The following is a 21,477-nucleotide window of genomic DNA, read 5'->3' as shown; positions in this document are numbered from 1 at the left end:
ATATTAGACACAGAGTTACTTGGTAAAAATTAAAGTGCATGATGATTAATGAGGATTAAAAAAAAAAGGCCAAATGTTTAATGTGTTTCTAATCTGTTTTCTCTCTTTCTAGCTATGGATGGTGTGCCCTTCACTTTGCATCCAAAGTTTGAAAACAAGAATCTTGCCACAAATGTATGTACTACATACCCCTGTCCCAGTGTCAGAATTAATCAGGTTCATTTTACCCCCAAGGTTTGTCTTGAAGTTGGATATGCTGCATAAAACACAGTGGGAGAATAGGGGAGGTCTCCTTGAAAGCATGGTGTCCTTACAGCATCAGAGACCACAATGCCCTTAGGGAGATGGAATAACTTCAGGTGAGATTTTGTAGGCCCCATGTCACCAAGTCTGAAAAAAGGGATTTCTGTTTGAAGCAATGTTATCGCATGCTTTCTTTCTCAGCATCGTCCAAGATACTAAAGACCAGGTATTCAAAAAAAATGACCTGTACTGCATTCACTGGCTTTTGGATAAAGTCCCCCATCTGTGAATTTTCAGTGGAATTTTACAGATAAAGGGTCATTTAATTTACATGCCACTTGCATGCATGGATGTCTAGAATACTAACATGCATTTTGGCAGGGGCTTATGTGCTATTCTCTAACAGCGCACCTAGCTTATTTAGGTGGTTATTTTATTATGTACCGTTCTACTCCTTCAGAACCTGTGGGATAGTTGTGTCTCATCAACCAGCGGGTGGATTTTGACTATAAAGTTTGATTCAGAACTGCTTGGAGGGCTGCATTTTTTTTTTACTGAATGCAGGGGAGGGATCCTGGCTCACTGCTTGGGACACGTTGTGCTGCACTGGTGACAGTCTGGTCGCATGGTGCGTGCAAGCCGGGAATCCCACAGGAAACAATCAACGGATCTGAATATCTTCAGATTTGGCACAGCATCCCGATATGCCTGGATCTTCGGGCTTCCCGAAGCTTTGGAGAAGAAAGATAAATTGTAGCTTTCCAGGGTGTACTAAGATGACCACCTTCCCGGTGGAAGGGGGCATTGCCCTAAAAGTCATACAGGATAGGAAGGTAGGGCTTGCTGAAACAAGTCTTTTTAGTGGCCTCTTTCAACTTTCAAGCATGTGTGTTCATGGCATACCTGAAGTGGCATAAGCAGTTGTCAACACAAGGCGGGTGCTGTAATGGCTAGCGGATGCTATTTATGACATGTTATGGCCTCCAGTATGTATTTTGCTGTCACAGCACATCAGCAACTCTGGTTCTGGCACTGGGCAGTGGATGCAGTACCAGTCATGTCTAGTTAAATTGCCCTTTCAGAAGCTTGTAACTTGGTGAAAGAATTGGGGGATCCACAGCAGTTGCCTCTGGTCGCCCATCTCAGGGGGTGTTCAATCTTGATCTCGAGACAGCAGACTGTACTGGCCTAGTCATTAGCAATATAGTCTGAAGTCCGACTTTCAGGCATGCCAATCTTCCTTTCATGCAGATAGGAAGTCCTCCTCTCAATCGGCTAGAGTGGCCAATGTCTCCAGAGCTTAGCAATGATTCAAGTCTGTTGGGAGGACATCTTCAGGTGTTTCAGGAGGAATAGGCCAAAATCAGGACAGTGGATTCTGGATGTTCTTACAGAAGGTTACAAGTTGGGAGTGCTCCAGCCCAGTCACTCCCCTCTTTTTGCAGTCTCTTTGTCAAAAGGTGGTTGAGGTTTTGGCCACCGGTAGTCCACGCTGAACAGAGACGTCTACTTCAGTGTCCTAAAGAAGGAAGGCACCTTTTGTCCGGTCTTAGATCTCAAAGGACTAAACATAGACACAGCCTTGTTTCAAGCAGTAGAATTTCTCACCACCCTTGCATTAGAGATGATGCAGGGACATCACTTCCAGTTGAGGGCTTTTCCCTTCAATCTTTCCACAAATGTTTTCCTTGATTATGGTGGTGGCGGGGGTCAGGAAATCAGAGTTTACCACCCATATCACAACAACTGGCTTGTTCATGCATCATTGTATTTAGACAGTATCGCAACGACGGACAAAGTTGTCCATCTTTTGCAGCGATCAATTTCAAGAAGAGCAGACGCTGAAGTATCTGGGGCATTCTATTCGACACGAAGCAAGAGGTTGAAGCTGGTTCAACAGATTTGTCTTCTCATCTGTCAAGGCATGCCCTAGGGTCTGGGACTATGTCCAGGTTTTGGGGTTAATGACAGAGGTGGTGGAAGTAATGTCATGGGCAAGAGTTGTCACAGTCGGTGACGTCCTTGCCGTGCTCGTCAGGGCACTCGTCAGTGCCCTGTTCCTTCTCCTAAACCTTCTAAAACTACCTGCAGTTCCAGTCAGTGACCTGTGGAGGCTAAGCTGGTGATGGCATCAGCACTGAGCACTTAAGCTGGCTTCTGAGAGGGCTCAGGGTTCTTACCATTGATTGGGCCCATGCCTGCCTGGGCTCTACTAGTTCCAACTTCTGTTTCTTTGCGAGGCTGTGGCTTGAAGCTTTGCCTACAGCTTTCTCCTTATGCTGTGTTCCAGTAGAAGTCTGCCTGGTAGCCCTGAGATGTAAAGCTTTCAGCTAATGCTTTGTTCTTGTGAAGCCTGCTTTCAAGCTTGGTAGTCCTTTAGCTTTCACCTTTGCTTGGGTCCAGTGAAGCCTGCTGCCAAGCCTGTGAGTCCAGAGCCTTCCGTGCCTCAGCTGAGATTCCAGTCACCCACCGTGAGTCCTTGGTCGCTGTATGCAGCGAGTGGCTTTGAGCTGTGCTTGGGACTGTGCTGGATGATGGGGAGTGGTGCAGGTGCAGCAGCTGAGGCCACGTCTTGAGGTATCTCTGGACGAGGGAGCGATGCTTTGAGCGCGGAGTGGTCCACGTGGGCTGATCCTGGCCCTTGGGTTCTGTGCAGGGCCATTGAGTCTTCTGCCTTAAGAGCAGCTCAGGTTTGGCTTCTTCACCTTGCTTGCCTTGGGAGCATCAGTCAGGTTTGGCTTCTTCACCTTGCTTGCCTTGGGAGCATCAGTCAGGTTTGGCTTCTTCACCTTGCCTGCCTTGGGAGCATTTGGCTCTTTTGTGTTGTGAGCAGAGTGACCCACTCTTGCCTCTACCTGTGATGCAGGTCCTTAAGACTTTTTCTTTTTCCTTCGTTTTGCTTCTGCTCCACTCTGGTTTTGAGGGAGCTTGCCATGGTTGTTCAGCGTCTAATCTGAGTGTACTGACGGAATGAACCCTTTCCCTAACCACTAGCGGTGGCTCTGTCAGCCAAATATTGCTTGTTTGTCTTTAACCTGCTAAAGCGGTCCCTTTTCCTACTGTATTGCATTGCTCTGCTAGTATTGATATGTGCAGCTAAGCTGCTTGTGTTTGATTTCCCCGTACAGCTAAGCTGTTCTACTTTACCTTTCCTGTTCACCCAGAGGGGGTTGAGTGATTCTCACGCGGCCACCTCTGGGCCAAGGGCTCACAAACGTCACAGGAGTTCCTAAGTGTCCATTATAGGAATCTCTTCTTACCCATTGGTCTCCAGTCTCGCAGAAGAACAAACTTCATCTTCCTTGTATGCACGATGGAGCATGCAGGAAGCTGACTTTTCAAGAGCTTCTTTTCTGGGAGGTGGTGACAATAGACACCAGCAAGTCGGTTTGGGGAGCTCATTACAAATTGCGTCTGGCACATAGATGAAACAGGAGTCTCAGTGGTAGATAAATTTGGAGCTCAGGGCAGTGCAAAATGACTGTTCCCTTTCTGGTGGGGGTCTTGCTCCATGTTTCCTCCAACAATGTGGTAGCAGTGGCTTATATCAACAAGCACCCACAGCCATTCAGTAACAGTGGAGGCATCATCGTTTCTGAGTTGGGCAGAGAAAAATCTTCTCTGATTGTTGCTAAATCACACCGCTGAGTGTGGAGGTGGACTTTTTTTAGTAAGCAGTCCTTGAACCTAGGAAAAATGGGAACTATCCAGCCAGGATAGTGGACGATGGTGACAAAAAAATGAATGCTAAAGTTCCCAAGTTCAACTGTTCAAAGGATGTCTACTGCAGCCCTGGCCAGATCCATGTTACTGTATGTCTTCTCTCCTTGGCCCATGGCAGGCCACATGTTGATAAGACTTGCATTATACCGGGGTCAAATAATTCTTGTAGCAACATAATGGTACATGTACCTGATTCGACATGCTGGATCATGCTCGGCCATTGAAAAGGCTCAGTTGTGATGAAAAGGAGGTTCTTATTTGTCATTGCTTCAGACTTGGAAGTGCTCTAAATCCTTGGCATATGTGAGGGTATGGAGGACATGTAAGGGCTGGTGTTCTAAGTGCAGATTTTCTCTTTTACTTAGATCGCACATACCTAGTATTTCTCCAGGCACATCTTCAGAAAGGATTGGCTTTGGGTTCTCTAAACATTCAGGGGCTAAAAGTTTTTATATCCCCAATTTGGGACAACAAGAATTACAGAAGATGTTTCTTACATCTCACCCGGATATCACTAGATCCTTGCAGGTTGCTTGTGGCCTCCCCCCACCCTTCTCATACGCCAGTACTTGGGGCTCTTCAGCCTCCTCCTTTTAAGAGTTTCCAAGGAATATGTAAGCCGCATTGAGCCTGCCATGAGTGGGAAAGCGCGGGGTACAAATGTAACAAAAATAAAATATCTTCAGGCTCTCGCTTGTCAGAACCCCTTTCTTCGCATTTCAGAGGCAGTTGTCTCCCTGCATACAGTTCTTTCATTGGTCTTTCAAGTCCACAATTGCTAGATGGCCACAGCCAAGGTAGAGCCTTTAAGTCAACAAAAGAACCATCCTAAATTAAACCCTTTTAAATAGCTGCTGAAATGTCATTGTCCTTAGAGCTGATGGTGCTCAGCTAGTGGCTTGAGGTAAATATTGAACAGAATAGTTGACACCCTGCAAGTCCGTGTCCATGGTGGTGATGAGTTGCTGCCAAACATTGTGGATTGTTGCCTGTCTGATAGGATCTGAATCCATTGATACCTGTTTCTGTCAGTCATGGTAGCATGATATCATGATCCACATTGTCACATTGCTGAGAAATCTAGCAGTATTAACATTGAGGTGAATCCCTTCACCAGTTATATAGTTCCAAAGGGTGGTCTGGGGTGCTGGGGTAGCTTTGGTGTACTGTTATTTGATCTATTGCATGCTTGCTTTCTCTTTGGTTGGGAGGTGGGATGCTCGCATGGTCTTTGGGGCCAATGTACATTTTTTTTGTGTCAGAAGCTAGTAGGCAAAAATTCAGTGGGTGGAACTGCAGGGTTAAGGCTTTCACCCTGTAGATCAACAATCTTACTAGGGTTAAGGCTTTAAATAATCTAAAAGAGCAGACCTTTTTAAGTTGTAAATTCAGACCAGGCTTGTGAGATCAAAGGCTTCAAGCAATAAGAGAAATAAATGGCTGTACTTAGCACGTCTGTGTGAACTTCTTTGCAGAGGGGTTGATAAGTTGCCTTTAGTTTTAAGGGTCTAACATTCAGAATTTTAGAAATAGATTATTCAGTTAAAATAATTTTTTTAACTCATGGATTGCAGGTATGAACTTTAGATTTTCTGGTTCTGATATCTTTGGATGGTCCTGATGCAGATTGCTGAAGACTTTTTCTTTGTTGATGAGGAGGAGAGTTAGATGTAAATAAAGATCCAGCTCCGATCACAGCCACCTAGCCATCACAGTTGTATATTCAGTGCTTATTAATTTACTTACAAAAACATTTTGCCATGTCCACACTAGTTGACTACTGATCAATAAAAGTTTGTATGATTTTTCTCTAGGTACTGTCATCCTCCTTTGCAGACTTGCGTATAAAATCTCTCACTGACATTGAGAACGAGGTAATTAGTTAAATTCTATTATCTAAGAAGGTAATAATAAGATGATGCGACCTGCAAAGAATATTTGAGGGCCCTTTTTTACTAAGACATGAGCTCTGAGTAGTCCGCTGCTTAGTAAAAGGACTCCTTTCTATCCCTTGGTCTGAGCTAAGATGATGATGATTTCTTTGCTCTGAATGAATGTATATGGTTGTTGATAGAAAAAAAAAGTAGGTAAAATTCTAGTTTCAGTAGCAGAACTATTCTCCTGCTTAGTGATCCTTTCACAGTCCTAGTTTAAAGTGGGGATCTGCAGTGGGGGGTTTTTTGTTTGTTTATTTTAGAAGTAAAAATTATTTTTAAAAAAGCCAATCAATAACTAAAAGAAGATTTTGTAATATAGGATGGACAGCTGTCCAATAAATCAGAAGCAGCAGCAAATGTGAACAAAAATCTGCTCCCTTTTAACAAGCTGAAAGGATTCAGGGTTTTGTTTGTTAGCACAAATGAGATATAAGGGGGGGGGGGTATGTGGGGGGGGGGGGAGACAGTTCGAATGTAGTCGTTTGGGTGAATACTTATTTTGCTGAGGATGTCAGTAGTGGGCAAGGCGAAATATGACAATGGGGGGAGGGGGGGAGAAAATGGGGAAAATCTGATGATGGAATGGATGTTCTATATCTTTCATTGCCTATAGCTTGCAGTTTACATTGTTGTGTACTTAATGTTCTGGCTGGTTATGTCTGATATATTGAACCATCAATAAAAATGTTGAAACATAAACTGAAAGGAATCCCAACAAAAATGGCATGGTTATTTAGCGAAACAGAAAATTCAGTAACAGCTTGTAAGACAGGACGTACTCAATTTTTCATCTTAATAATTTTGTTTGAGAAGTCCAATGCCACAGATGGAACTGATGGATATCGATAAATATTCCTCTCAGTACAAGAATTAGGTCTATGGTCACCCAATCGGAATCAGGTTTTAATTTGGCAAGATACTGTGTATAACATTTGACCTTATGAAAAAGAGCAACTTAGTAATCAGGGCTCTTACTCTGAACTTGAAATAAAGCTTAACACCTAGTGGTCAGATTTATCCTCGGCTAATAACAGAGAAGTAAAGCAACAAACTTGAAGAGGCTGCTAACTGAAGGTCTTCTTTATGTCACTTATTCTATTACAGTTTGAAATTCACTGATGGGAAACTGTTGATGGTAATGTTTTGTATTTGCAGTTTTAATATTTAAATGCATTATTATTATTATTATTTTTTTTAGTATAGCTATGCCTTTGTGGTTGAGAGATCGGCATCTGCACGACTACCGCACCGTGTCTGCTGAAAACTGGCTCAACCGATGTACAGCTGCACCAAGATTTTCACATTGGTTTTCTTTTCTTTCTGCGCTGAGAGGATTCCCTAGCACTGGGGATAAAACAAGAATCTTCAGGCCTTTAGCATTGTTTAAATTTTCAGCATACTACTGTAATATTGTGATTACAGGGGGAGTTATTTTTGATATCTTGGGCACGGATCTTCTTTAACCAAGCCCACTACTCACAAACAACATGTGTGTTCCTTCTCCTCAGAATTGTATTTTTAAAAATAAACTTAAGTCGAATTCTGATTCATCACTTGTAAGCAACTTTGTGAATTTTGTAGTTTCAGTGCAACAAGAATATAATTTGCAATTCTGTGACAGGATTCAAAGCACAATTTCAGTCTACAATGAAGTGCAGAGGAATATTCTTTTAACATAAATAGTCTGTGGATACCTATGGAGTATTAGATGGAAAACAAGAGGTTAAAAAGCATGATTTCACTTTACCATGACTTATACAGGAGAGAATTGCAGAGGACCATTCTATGACCCATGTGTAGTCTGTGGATACCTATGGAGTATTAGATGGAGAACAAGAGGATACAAAGCATGATTTCACTTTACAGTGCATTACCCAGGAGAGAAATGCTGAGGAGTAGTTAAACGTGGTTACACTTCCAAATTAGTTTTGTTTGTCAGAATCCAGTTCTGTGTAATTCCATTAGAGCAGCATAGGATTCAAAGCATGATTGCAGACTACATTGATTTATGAAGGAAAAAATGCAGAGGAGCAGTTAAACATGGTTACACTTCTACTTTCTATATTGCTGACAGCTCCTTGAACACCCCTGGGCTCTGTAGATCTCCATAGAGACCCAAAGGATTCAAAGCATAATTTCAGTCTACAATGAATTATACAGGAGAGAAGTGCAGAGGAGCATTCTTTGAATATACATAGTCTGTAGATACTTATGGAGTACTAGAGGTTACAAAGCATGATTTCACTTTACAATGAATTATCCTGGAGAGATGTGCAGAGGAGCATTCTTTGAATATGCAGAGTCTATAGATACTTATGGAATAGTAGATGGAAAACAAGAGGATAAAAAGCATAAAGTGAAGATACTTACCTGTAGCAGGTATTCTCCGAGGAAAGCAGGCTGATTGTTCTCACACTTGGGTCGACATCCACGTTGGCCCAGGATCGGAAGTTTTGCTAGCAAAAATTTCAAAAACCTTTCAGAGTCTTCTGGCGTGCGAGTGGCGCGCACTGCGCATGCACGGACCGGTTTCCCGCTTGTCGCGGAAGGACCTCAGTGTAGTCCAAAAGCAAGAGGAGAACAATGAACAACTCCAAAGGGGAGGAGGGTGGGTTTGTGAGAATACCTGCTACAGGTAAGTATCTTTGCTTTCTCCGAGGGCAAGCAGGCTGCTTGTTCTCACACTTGGGGTATCCCTAGCTGCCAGGCTCACTCAAAACAATGAACATTGGTCAATTGGGCCTCGCCACGGCGAGGACATAACAGAGATTGACCTGAAAAGAAACAGAACTGGGCCTCGCAACGGTGAGGACATAACAGATTGACCTGAAAAGAAACACAACTGAGTGAGAGTGCAGCCTGGAACAGAACAGAAATGGGCCTAGGAGGGTGGAGTTGGATTCTAAACCTGGAACAGATTCTGCAGCACTGACTGCCCAAACCGACTGTCGCGTCTGGTATCCTGCTGAAGGCAGTAGTGAGATGTGAATGTGTGGACTGATGACCACATTGCAGCCTTGCAAATCTCTTCAATAGAAGCTGACTTCAAGTAAGCCACTGACACAGCCATGGCTCTGACATTATGAGCCGTGACATGGCCCTCTAGAGTTAGCCCAGCTTGGGCATAAGTAAAGGATATGCTTTTGCATTTGGTATAGGAACAGATTTATTACAACTCTGCATAGACAAAAGATGCAACATTATTTTTACACCTTCCTTGTTGACTATATTCAGATAAGCCATCAAAGAATCAGTTGAGCTTTATGATTGTATGGTCTTCTGCAGTCCTATCATTGGCAAATATATCAAGTATTATTATCATCTTTTCCTGCATCTGATCTTGATGGTGATGTGTTTCAGATCTGTTCTCTTCGCTTGTATTCTTGTTCTGAAGCATAGGAATCTTCATCCACCAAATTAGAATTCTCAAGCTCAGCTGTATCTCTGAGATTCATATATGCTGGAAAATGAATAATAAACTATTCAATGCTATAAGCCATACCTATTGCCAGCAATGAATGTGAACTGTTATTCATAACTATAAAATTAAGTTCATTACATGAGCATAAGAAACATAAATCAATTGAAAGATTCCTACACACTAACAGCTGTCACATTATTTTGCACTATTTCTAATCAGGCAAGAAACACTATCCATGTTCAAGGATGAAGAGGGCAACTAGATGTCAACTTACGTGATGTACAAATGTCTGCATCTTGACTGTACAAGCATATATGTATATTAGCAAATTTTATAATCAATGAACCCGATATTCAAAAGAATTTAACTGGGCACGAGGTTCCTGCCCAGTTAAACCCCACTGAGCTGGTCATTCTGCAATATTCAGCCTGTGTATCTTATTGAATACTGTAAGTTACATATAATTCAGGGCACATGCTAGTAGTTATAATTGCCATTGACTTGGCATAACTGTTGGCATCTAACTTTAGGTACAATAATGCTGACTTGTATGATGGAGCCCAGAAGTCCATACTATTGCGGCACCAAAATCTTTACATCATCTTTACACCAATAGCCAGAGCCTTTGGCAGACACCTCATTTAGGGGACAATTCTATAGCTGTGCACACAGATTCAGTTATAAGTATGCCTGCAGTTATACCAGCCACAGACCTTCAGTTACATAAATATGGCTTTTGCTACTATTTGGGTTTCTGCTAGGTACTTGTAGCCGTAGATTGGCCACTGTTGGAAGCAGGATACTGACCCAGTATAGCTATACCTAAGTGCTATTGCGGACATTTACAATGGGATATACACATGGCGGTTTTGCATGCAAGTTAAAGAATAGTGTAAGTTACATATATTTCTGCTACATTTAAGCACTCACAGATTTGCCAGGTGTAACTGTGCATGCATAAATGAAAGGTGCTCTAATAATGGGTCATAATTGTATTCTATGGAAGCTATTTGTGTTAAGTTGCCATTCCAGAATAGGACTTCAACATGCTGTCCTCGGGGGACTTAAATGGAGGTGTCTACTTTTATGTGTAGGCGGAAGACCTATGTAGGCAGCAGACCTTCTTATAAAGGCAGGGGGTTACTGGGGGGAGGATCTTTCCTTTTTTTTTCCCTCCTTCCTCTTCTCTTTGCTGCTTTATTGAGTAGATGGGTGGGGTTGGGTAGGGAGGGTGTTCGGGGGTGGTTCTGGGTTTGGTAGGGCCTCTGGGGTAGTGGGATGTAAGGGGAGGTGGTTTACTCATGTTTGAAAATATTATCTTTTCTATAAATATTGGAAGTAATTTTTTTCCATGTTATCGAGACTACATTAATATCACTTGGCTTCGTAAGAGTACCTGTAAATTGTACCCTGGATTGGGAATGAAATGAGCCATCTTTGATAACCGATCCACAATGACCCATATGATGGAGAATTTCTGATTCTGGGAGATCTGCAATAAAATCCATGGCTATACGTCTCCATGACATTGCAGGTATTGGAAGTGGTTGGAGGAGCCCCCACAGGTGTGAGTAGGAAGACAGGTGCCAAACTGAAGAAGTCAGGTGGGATGCATCCTAGAACTATGGGCACTGAACAAGTAAAGTTCAGAACGGTTTCCCTGGGCATCATTCTCCCAATGATTCAAAAGATTATTTGGCTATGCTTTCTAGACTTAAAAAGATGCCTATACTCACATTCTAATGCTTCCAGCGCTCTGGAAGTATCTTTGATTTTGGCTGGAAACACATCACTTTCAGTATCATGTGTTGACTTTTGGCATTGAGTCAGCTCCCAAGGTCTTCATCTAGTTGCATCTAGTGGTACTTGAAGTATCGCTACACAGACTAGGGCTCCATGTGTTCCTGATTGGCTAGTAAAGAGCACCTCACAGTAGGTGCTCGGGAGTCCATGTAGCTCTTTAAACTACCCCATGCCCCATCTACACCCTATCCATTCTCTACAATATTGGACAGTTCGATCCAATTCGACAGGGACTTCCATCCCAAATTTCTCGGTCACAAAAAGTGCTGACGATGGGCGCATCTCTCCTGGAAAGGGAAGCTCATGTCAATCATGTTGGAACAAGCAGTGGAGCACTTCATCATGCCCTCTGTTAGGACGCCTCCAGGAAAGTCCAGACCTTTTTTAAAAACTCAGATACACCAACCGCTATTACCACATCCTCCGGCAAAGCATTCCAGAGCTCACCAACCGCTATTACCACATCCTCCGGCAAAGCATTCCAGAGCTTTATTAATTGGATGAAAAAGAACTTCAGGCCTCAGAAGCAAAAATTGCTGCCTCCTCTTTTGGGTAGCCATTTCAAATCTAGAAAAAAGCCATAGTCGAACTCCAAAACTATATTTAAAGTAAAGATTCAAAATCTGTTCATAGTCTCTCAAAAAAAAAAAAAAAACTTGAACCAAAAGTTATCTATTCCAGAATGTTTCAAGCTGTCCATAGACACCAATGAATTTTACAATTATCTCTGATAGGCAAAAAATGGAAAATGATAGCATTGATAGTCAAATACTCTAAAACACTGTCAAATTCTCTAAAATACTGCTATTACATTATTCAAAGCGGCACAAAAACAGGATCGCTTTCATCTTTGTTCTGATACCTCATCCTATACATTCCATCTGGAGCACTGAGATCTCTCCAATAGAATCTCTTAGTAGTCATATTGATCAAGTTTGTCATGCTCAATTAAATTCAATAACGCTGACTGTTGCCAGTTAAATAAGTCATATTGAGTACTGGGCTAGTGAGGAGCAACATTGCTGCTTAGACTCAGAAGGCCTTGTAGCATCCTTAGCTGTCATGTAAATGGAGTCCACCCGACCTTCCTCTGGTCTACATGGCCAACGCCAAATTCTTCCTCCCCAAAGGAATACAATTATCTCATAATCTTTTAACCAGCAAGAGGCCAACTGCTCTTCATCCCCGAGACTGATGCTACAGAACATTCTGGATTGCGTGGCAACAAAGATGTTCGGCCCACAGGTCAAGGATAATCAGATATTCTACATACCGAACTAGCAAAATACATCTTCAAGCAGTAAGAACTACTGTTTTTTGGAGGTGGGGGGGGGGGGGGGTGTAGATAATATCATATTTAATTGGGGCTTTAGCATGGGCCTGGCGACAACATCCGGCCTTGGCATCAGAGACATTGAGCTTTATGTTTTTGGGCTTCGTTAACTACTACCGCATCCTCTGTGGGAGCGGGTGCCATTCTCTCTCAGTCAAAAGCAAATCCTGCCTAACTGTTCATGTCCCCATAGCTCATAAGAACCTCAAAGGTTCAATCCCCACTAGACCTAATTGTCTCCCGCTTTGATTTCCAGCAAAGAAGGTCTCAGCCAACACTTTTCCTAGGCCTTTGAATCTACTGATGAGAGCCCAGCCCCAAAATTCTGACATACTGGAACAGATCAAAGGTCCATCAAGCCCAGCATCCTATTTCCAACAAAGCCCAATGCAGATCACAAATAACTGGCAAGATCCCAAAAAAGTATAAAAAACTTTGTACTTCTTATCCCAGAAATTGTGGATTTTCTCCATGTCCAATTTAATAATGGTCTATGGACTTTTCCCTTAGGAAGCCATCCAATCCTTTTTTTAAACACTGCTAAGCGCCTTTCTCTGGCATGAATTCCAGAGTTTAATTTCTCCAATTCATTTGGATTGTTTTCTACAAAAGAAAAAAAGGAACTATACTGCTGCAAAAACATTAGACCATATCATGGAGCCATGGCAGAGAAGATGGGATGTATGTGTGGTATGATCTCATTCATTCCAGAGAATTAGAGGAATGAGGGATTCAGAGATTTAAATGAAAAGTCAAAAGAGGAGAGGTTTTTGATTAATAGAGAAACGTAACAGAGGATCCCATCACATTTTTCTAGAGATATTGTTTTCCTTTCTTTTACTATCCACATATAGAAAGATTTTATTTTTTTCTCACCCAGGGCCATCCCCCACCCATGCAACACTCAGGATCCAAAACACCACTAGTCAAAACTTTAAGAAACAGAAATTCTATTTTATAAGAATGAAACTTATAAAGGCTTAGTTATATAACATGAAATTCTACTAATTTTTGCTACCTGGAATATAAATCTGCAATTAATTTATCTGCTATCCATTTTCACTACTTTTAAGTGAAATTCATGCTTACCTGTAGGAACCATAGTCTGTAATATCTGTCTGCTTGATCTCTTCTTCTTGATGAATATGATTGACACAGAAATAATCATAACTATCAGAACCAGAATCAAGGGAAATACAAATGTGGAATCTGTAGGAAAAATACACACAATTATTTTTATGGTCACATGACAGAACATATTAATTTTTTATTGTCTTAGGTTCTTGTTAAGCCATGCTTTGAGATGGAAGTAGTTTCTCTTGTCCTTGTGCCCCATCTGCTCTACAGAATAAATTGGGGGATTGACCACAGGAGTGGAGAAACTATATATATAAATATATATATATATATATATATATAGCAGAACAGTTTTGCTGCTTGAATATGATGCGCATTTTAGTCAATGAAGGTTCCTATTTTCTCCACATTAGTTTTAACATACATTTTACCTATATCATACATACTAAAACACAGACTCCTGAGGCAGGCACTTTGTGCCAGAACACAGTTCCATGTCGAGTCTATAATGTGTACTTTTCAGAATAAACATTGTGTATGAAAAACTCCCTGATGCTATTTTCCTACCCTACTTCTTCACTGCCAAGAAAGTGTTTTGCTAAGGGACTGATTTTTCTAGATAGATATGAAGCCTAAGTGGTTTACACAGAAAGCAAAGATACTTACCTGTAGTAGGTATTCTCCAAGGACAGCAGGCTTCACATTCTCACAAGTGGGTGACAATCCCCTGTTGCCCGGGTCAAAAACACAAGCAGCAAAATTTGCGAGAACTTTCTGGAGCGCAAGCAGCGCTCCGCTCATATGTGCAGTGTCATCCTGCCCGCATGACTGCGTACCTCATTTTAATGCAAAAGCAAAAAAACAAGTAAAGACTGAAAAAGAAACAACTCCAAGGGGAGGTGAGTGGGATTGTGAGAATGATCTGCCTGCTACAGCTAAGTATCTTTGCTTTCTCAGAAGACAAGCAGGCTGTAGTATTCTCACAAGTGGGGTATCCCAAAACCACAAACACTAGTCAATTAGGCCTTGCAATGGCGAGGACGTAGTGTAGATTAACCTGAAACTACATACAAGCTAGCTAAGAGTGCAGCCATCAACAGAACAAAATGGGCCAAAGAGGGTGGAATTGGATTCTAAACCCCAAACAGATTCCACAACACTGACTGCCCAAACTGACTGTCTTGTCGGGTATCCTGCACTAGATGTCAAATCTCCTTAACGAGACTGACTTCAAGTGAGCCACCGATGGATGCAGCCATGGCCCAGGCATTATGAGCAGTGACATGACCCTCTAGAGAGTCCAGCTTGGGCGTACATGAAGGAAATGCAATCTGCTAGCCAGTTGGAAATAGTTCGTTTACCGATGGTGACTAATTGCACTAAGGTGAAGCCTTACAGAGTTGGTCTTCAGATCAGACTCTGATGTATAGAAGGTACTCAAGCAAGGTATCAAGACAACAAAGGAAGCGAATTCTAGGCTCTCGACATCCAGGCTATGAGAGCCAGAGACTGGAGGTTGGGATGTGACCCTCGTTCTCAGTGATGAGGGTCTCAAAACACTCCAATCTCCACAGTTCTTTGGAAGACAATTCCAGAAGAAGGGGGACAAAATCTGACATTAGAGGTATCGGATGATACGCATACAGAAGGCTCCCCCAATGAAGAAGGAAGGCATCTGACGCTAGTCTGTCGTGGCCTGAAGCCTGGAACAGAAGTGAGGGACCTTGTGATTGAGTTGAATGGTGAAAAGATCCACCGAGGGGGTGCCCCATGCTTGGAAGATCTTGCAGGCTACGCTCATGTTCAGAGACCACTCTGCTTAGCCTGTTGGCCAGGCTGTTGTTTACGCCTGCCAGATACGTGGCTTGGAGAAATATGCCATAGCGGTGTGCCCAGAGCCACATCTGGACGGCTTCCTGACATAGAGGGTGAGATCCAGTGCCCCCCTCCTTGTTGGTGTAATACATCGCAAACTGATTGAACTAAAATAATTTGGTTGGACAGCCGATCTCTGAAAGTCTTTAGAGCGTTCCAGATCGCTGGGAGCTCCAGAAGGTTGATCTGAGGACCTGTTTCCTTGAGGGACCAGGCTCCCACCCCAACAGTGATGCATCCTTTGCCAGTACTTTTTGGAAATCCCAAGGTCAGATTGCACTGAATTGTCCACCAATGAAGAGAGCGCACCAGCTTGGGGGACACTTGGATGACATCTTCTAGACTCCTCGTAGCTTGATACCACTGAAGTGGAGGAGTGGCCTAGTGGTTAGGGTGGTGGACTTTGGTCCTGGGGAACTGAGGAACTGAGTTCGATTCCCACTTCAGGCACAGGCAGCTCCTTGTGACTCTGGGCAAGTCACTTAACCCTCCATTGCCCCAGGTACAAATAAGTACCTGTATACAATATGTAAGCCGCATTGAGCCTGCCATGAGTGGGAAAGCGCGGGGTACAAATGTAACAAAAAAAAAGCCAGGGTCCATTGAGCGGATCTCATGTGTAGACATGCCATGGGTGTAACATACACTGTGGCCCAACAACCTCAACATTTGCTGAGCTGTGTCCTGCTGCGATGTTCGAACCTTGGATGCGAGGGTCAGAAGGTTGTCTGCACGTGTCTACGGAAGATAAGCTTGAACTGTATTGAGCAGGGCTCCCATGAATTCCATTGTTGGACAGAACGGAGATGGGACTTGGGGTGTCAGGAGCTGCACCGCAGGCTGGGTGCCAGGCAGGGTCACAGTGGAAGGCATGGTATGCACAGGCTCCCCCAATGCTGATCCACATCGCTGCTTTAAAGGCCTCCAAAAGCTCTGTGAGCAAGGCCCTGAGTCACTCGTTGAGAGCTGCCATTGGTAAAAGCTGTGGAGCCGGTGTGGGCTCAGGTTGCTTTACTGCATGAGGCATGACAGCAGGATTTTGGCTGCTGGGAGATGTGCATGCAGGCACCACTTGAATGGAGGGGGAGCGCTCCTCCCTATGCCGATGATTCTTGGGAGCCAGACTTCTCAATGTCCCGAAGCTCCCGGCACTGCGCGTGAAAGGAGATTGGTGTCGGTGCTTCTTAGCCTTCACCCAATGCATCTCACCAAGGCTCCTTGGTGCTGCCAAGGTCGATGTGGAATCCTCACAATGCCTCGGGTCAGACGATGGTCGGTTCTGGGGGGCCTGCACAGCAGGAGACCTCGAAACAGGTGGAGACCCACTCGATGCCTCACTGCTCCCAGTGTGTCGGAGTCTCTGAGCAGCCATCCCTACCTCCACTCCCTTTGATGCTGACGTCGAAGGACTGGGCAGGGCTCCAAAACTTTTTCTCTCTTAGCCTCTTTGGCAATTTGTGTCCATACGAAGGCAGAGGGCACAAGTCGCCCAAGGCACTAGAAACACCAAGAATGGGTACAGCGTTTGAAGGCATTGGGAGTCTTTGACATGGATGTCAAGACCGCTCTGGATAAATCAAACTTGATTGTGCTAGAAGAAAAGAGCACAACAAAAAGGAGAGATCTGGCCGAGCAGGCCTGCCGCGACTAAAAAGAAAGGAAACTTAAACACGGGTCTAACACTAAAGGAAATATAGTTTTGTTTTTTTTTGTAAAGAAACAAAGCACAAGAAAAAAAACCACTGAAAATGCCGAAAACAGCAAAAAAGACACTAAAGGCACTTTCTCAGGTGAAAGAGGAGCCACATAAAAAAAACTGCCACTCCTCTGCTTCCTAGTTCTCTTCTCCCTTTAGCCCTCAACCTTTACCTTTTCGTTCTCTCTTTGCCTCCACCTTTACTGTATCTTCGTCCTGGACCACCATGTGGGCCCAATTTCTTTGAACTGTGTAGCTGTACAGATTCCCATGTGGCTCAAATAAGCAGTGGACTCAGGCCAGCAGAGGAGGAGGAAGTGGTTCGATATTCAGTGGCTTGCTTTTCTGTTATGCTACATAATCGAGGAGCACAGGGTAAGGAGAAATTAGGTCTTACCTGCTAATCTAGTTTCTTAGTCTCTCTGGACTGGCCAAGGATTGGACTGATGGATTATGCACTCCTTCCAGCCGGTGGAGACTGAGAACTCTGACTCTAGAGCGCCAATAACAGCCCTGGCTATGTGACCCTAGATGGTACATGACTAACTAAGGAGGAAAGAGAGAAAGACTACCTTCTGTGCCACCGGGAATCAGAGCAGCCACGAAAGCACTGCAATTAACATGCAAACACAACCACAGGAGGACCAAGTCACATCTTGCCAAACATATCCCGACCCGAGTTGTATGGCAATCCACTTTCACCTTTGATTCTTAGTTTTTTTTCAACTGTAAACGCGCAGATCAACTCCATCATAGAACACTTATCCAAACATGAATTACTCACTGGTACTATACCCAAAGAACCGCTCTGCAATGAACACGTGAATTTCTCCTTCCTTAGCGTCCTTCCGGACTGGCCCAGGATTGGACTGATGGGAGGTAGACTTAAGGAAGGGATCCCAGCAAGCCAGCCATGAGAACCCTTGTTGCAAAGACCGCTTCCTGTCGACACTGCATGTCTAGCCTGTAATGCTTAGGAAAGGAATATAAGGACGTCCTAGTCGCCACCTTACAAATGTCTGCAGGTGGCACCAAGAACCTCTCCACCCAAGAAGCTGCTTGCCCCCTAGCGGAGTGAGCCTTGACCGTCCCCTAGTGGAGTGAGCCTTGATCCCTTTCGGGACAGATTTGCTAACAAGCAGGTAAGTGGAAGCTATCTTTCTTTAAGCAACCTTGAAATAGTGGGCTTCAAAGCCACCAAACCTTTGCGAGAACCTCCAAGAAGCACAAAGAGGTGGTCTGAGTGTTGGAACTCCTCCATAGTTTTCAGATAAAACTTAAGCTCCCTCTTAATATCCAACTTGTGCAACTTCTTTTGGTGTTCCATACCTGAGGAAGAGCCCATAATTGGCAAGACCACGGACTGAGAAAGATGAAAACGCAAAACCACTTTAGGCACCGGATATAAAACTACCCACTCCTTAGAAAATTCCAAACAAGGAGATCTACAGGAGAAAGCTTGCAACTCTGACATGCTCCTTGCTGAGGCAATGGCTACCAAAAATACGTCTTTAGTGTTATGGTTTAATGGGTTTTATTCAGAATCAAACAAAGCCAACATCGAACAAGTAAACAAGTCCAGATAAAGACAACAAGCAAAATGAGCAAGCATAACAGAATAATAAGCAAAGACATCTTACTGCAAAAACTGTGTAATGCATGATTCCTTTTTTTAAAGTTTTATGAAAAACCTCCCGCTGCCCTCCACCCTCACTATAATGGTTTCCATCCAGTTATATTCAAGATCACCCTCCTCCACCCTACCATAACCCATAACTCAAACACTAAGATGACCCGGCATCTGGACTCTTATGACCCCAGGCCAATCCACCCTCCCCTACCCAAGCAGAGAACCCCAACTCAGTCTCTTATAAAACAGAACCAACTTGGGAAACATTCTGAAACCTATTCAATACAGCACTCCTTGCTTTGTGTGACATAGTTTGCAGATAGCAGTTCCATACAGACATAAGCTCTGTCACCTTTTGGGGTATTCCTAACAACTCTGGCCTCCCATAACATGAGGGCATGCAGTCTGTTTCTCCAATACAAATAAGAGGGAGGCTCCTCCTGTATCCAATGCTTAAGAATGCACTTCTTCCCTAACGCAAAAGTTTTACATAGTAGTAAGCGTAAATTTTTATCAAGACCCCATATACCTCCCATTTATTCTGCAACACTCCCAAGAAAGGAATACATATTGACCAAGAAGAGACTTTAAGTATCGATGCAGCAACCTCCAAAGTGCTTGAATACCACCACTTCAAAAAGCATGAAAAAAGGTATTGTCCCCCCGTTGGTGGTCAATGTCCTAAATGTCAACGGGGGGACAATACTTTTTTCATGCTTTAATTTAAAGCCCAAAACATTCCCAAATTCAATCATGCATTGATACTTGAGGATTAATCACATGGGCCAACAAATCATCAGCAGTACTATTTTAAGAGTTTCTGCACCTAACTGAAAGCCTTGTACTCTGGATTCCTCTGAATGTCATGGAAGAGAGAGATCCAATGTAAGGACAATCAAAAGCGGGGATAGTGGGCAGCCCTGTCTGGTACCATGATATATTGAAAAGGGGGAGGAAGAAAATACAAAGCCCAAATCACTGCCTGAAAAAACCCTTGTATTCCATAAGCATCCAGGACCCCAAATAATAAGTCCCACACCACCCTGTCAAATGACTTTTCAGCATCAAAGCTGATCAGCACTGAAGGAACAAAGGGACGCCCTGTCAGGGCCTACAATACCATGTTGAGATCCCAAGATGGAAAGAGAGTACTAGCTGCAGGATGGAGACCAACCCCCTTCAAAAAATGAGCCAGGTCCAGATGACTTGCCAGCGACTTACCCTGTACTTGACCCCGAAAACAAGACAACACTGCAACCTGCACCTTAAGGGAAGTGAGAGCCAAGCCTTTATCAAAACCGAGCTGCAGAAAATCCAACATCTCCGAGAAATGTCACGGTCCGCACAACACGCCTCAACAATCCACCAGGTTCTAACATAGTTGAGAGACGTAGACCGACGCCGCGACCTAAACATTGTACAAATCATCTGAGGAGAGTAACCCCTCTTCAACAAATGAGCCTGTTCAAGAGCCAAGGCTGTAAGACAAAATCGAGCCAGGTCTGGATGAGGAATCGGACCTGGTACCAGAAGGTCGTACTGAACCAGAAGACAGGAGGGGCAGACAGAAGATGCTTGAGGTCTGTGAACCACGGTCCACGAAAAACATAGAGAAGACCAGGAAGCCACTTCTGTCTTTTGAATGAGGTGCCCCAAGAGAGACCACGGAGGAAAAGCATAGAGAAGACCAGGAGGCCACTTCTGAAGAAGAGCATATATCCCTTCTGCCTTGGGATCTCTTCTGCAACAGATGTGGGGGACCTTTGTGTTGCGGACAGAAGACGCTTGAGATCTGCGAACCACGGTCTGTGAGGCCATTCTGGAGCCACGAGAATCACCGGTCCCCCATGCACTTCTATCTTTTGAATGAGGCGCCCCAAGAGAGACCAGGAGGCCACTTCTGAAGAAGAGCATATATCCCTTCTGCCTTGGGATCTCTTCTACAACAGAAGTGGGGGACCTTTATGTTGCGGCTAGTGGCGAAGAAATCCATTAGCGGAAGACCCCAGTGGTCCACGATCAGCTGAAACACCTGTGGGCTTAGAGACCATTCCCCTGGGTCAAGGGTGTGACAGCTGAGGAACTCCACGTGTACATCCTCCGCTCCCGCTACATGGGAGGCCAAAATAGTGGTCAGATGACGTTCTGCCAAGGTCATAAGCTTTGCAGCTTCCACCTGCAACAGGTGACTTCTCGCCCCCCTCCCCCCCCCCCCCCCGGCGATTGACATGACCCACTGCCATGGCATTGCCCAACACAATTCAAACCACCACACCTACCAACAGGGGACGAAACACCTCCACAGCCAGCCATATTGCCCTGGTTTCCAACAAGTTGACTGACAGGGACTGCTCCAGGGAAGACCAAAGGCCCTGAGCAAACCTCCCCAAACAGTGGGCTCCCCAGCCCTCGAGGCTAGCATCCGTCATCACCACTATCCACTGGGGAATATCCAGCCACACCCCCTTGGTGAGATTGCCTGCCGTCAGCTACCAGAAGAGACTCCCGGGACTGCAGCAGCAACCTCACTAGACGGGAGTCCATCTGGGAAGACCATCTGGACAGGAGAAAAACTTGGAGAGGCCTCATGTACACCCTGGCCTACAGTACTATCTTTATCGTCCCTGCCATGGAGCACAGTACTTGCAGATAGTCCCAAACACAGGGGACATGCTTGTGCAACAGTCCCTGGATCTGAGACTGTAAATTGAGAATTCTGCTTGGATGAAGAAAACTCCG

At 44.1% G+C, this 21,477-nt stretch overlaps 2 protein-coding genes across 5 annotated transcripts in view; one reads left to right on the top strand and one right to left on the bottom strand.

Annotated features, from left to right (window-relative positions):
• The window catches only part of MVB12A (multivesicular body subunit 12A), a 97,292-nt gene extending 89,839 nt beyond the window's left edge, over window positions 1-7,453 (top strand). The window contains exons 8-10 of the mRNA XM_030197567.1: window positions 113-174; window positions 5,781-5,840; window positions 7,102-7,453. Coding sequence (XP_030053427.1) covers window positions 113-174; window positions 5,781-5,840; window positions 7,102-7,164 — 185 coding nt within the window. The 3' untranslated portion in view covers window positions 7,165-7,453. The remainder of the gene's footprint in view (window positions 1-112; window positions 175-5,780; window positions 5,841-7,101) is intronic.
• Window positions 7,454-9,051: 1,598 nt separating this feature from the next.
• LOC115466373 (deleted in malignant brain tumors 1 protein-like) overlaps window positions 9,052-21,477 on the bottom strand; it is a 278,988-nt gene continuing 266,562 nt past the window's right edge. For all 4 annotated transcript variants that reach the window (XM_030197563.1, XM_030197566.1, XM_030197565.1 and 1 more), the window contains 2 exons: window positions 13,550-13,669; window positions 9,052-9,363 (listed from right to left, as the gene is read on the bottom strand). In XM_030197563.1, the coding sequence (XP_030053423.1) occupies window positions 9,260-9,363; window positions 13,550-13,669 (224 nt within the window). In that variant the 3' untranslated portion in view covers window positions 9,052-9,259. The remainder of the gene's footprint in view (window positions 9,364-13,549; window positions 13,670-21,477) is intronic.

Source organism: Microcaecilia unicolor, chromosome 3, assembly GCF_901765095.1.
Source record: "Microcaecilia unicolor chromosome 3, aMicUni1.1, whole genome shotgun sequence".
Lineage (NCBI taxonomy): Eukaryota > Metazoa > Chordata > Amphibia > Gymnophiona > Siphonopidae > Microcaecilia > Microcaecilia unicolor.
Note: the sequence above shows the minus strand (reverse complement) of the source record. Positions and strands in the feature narration are given on the sequence as shown.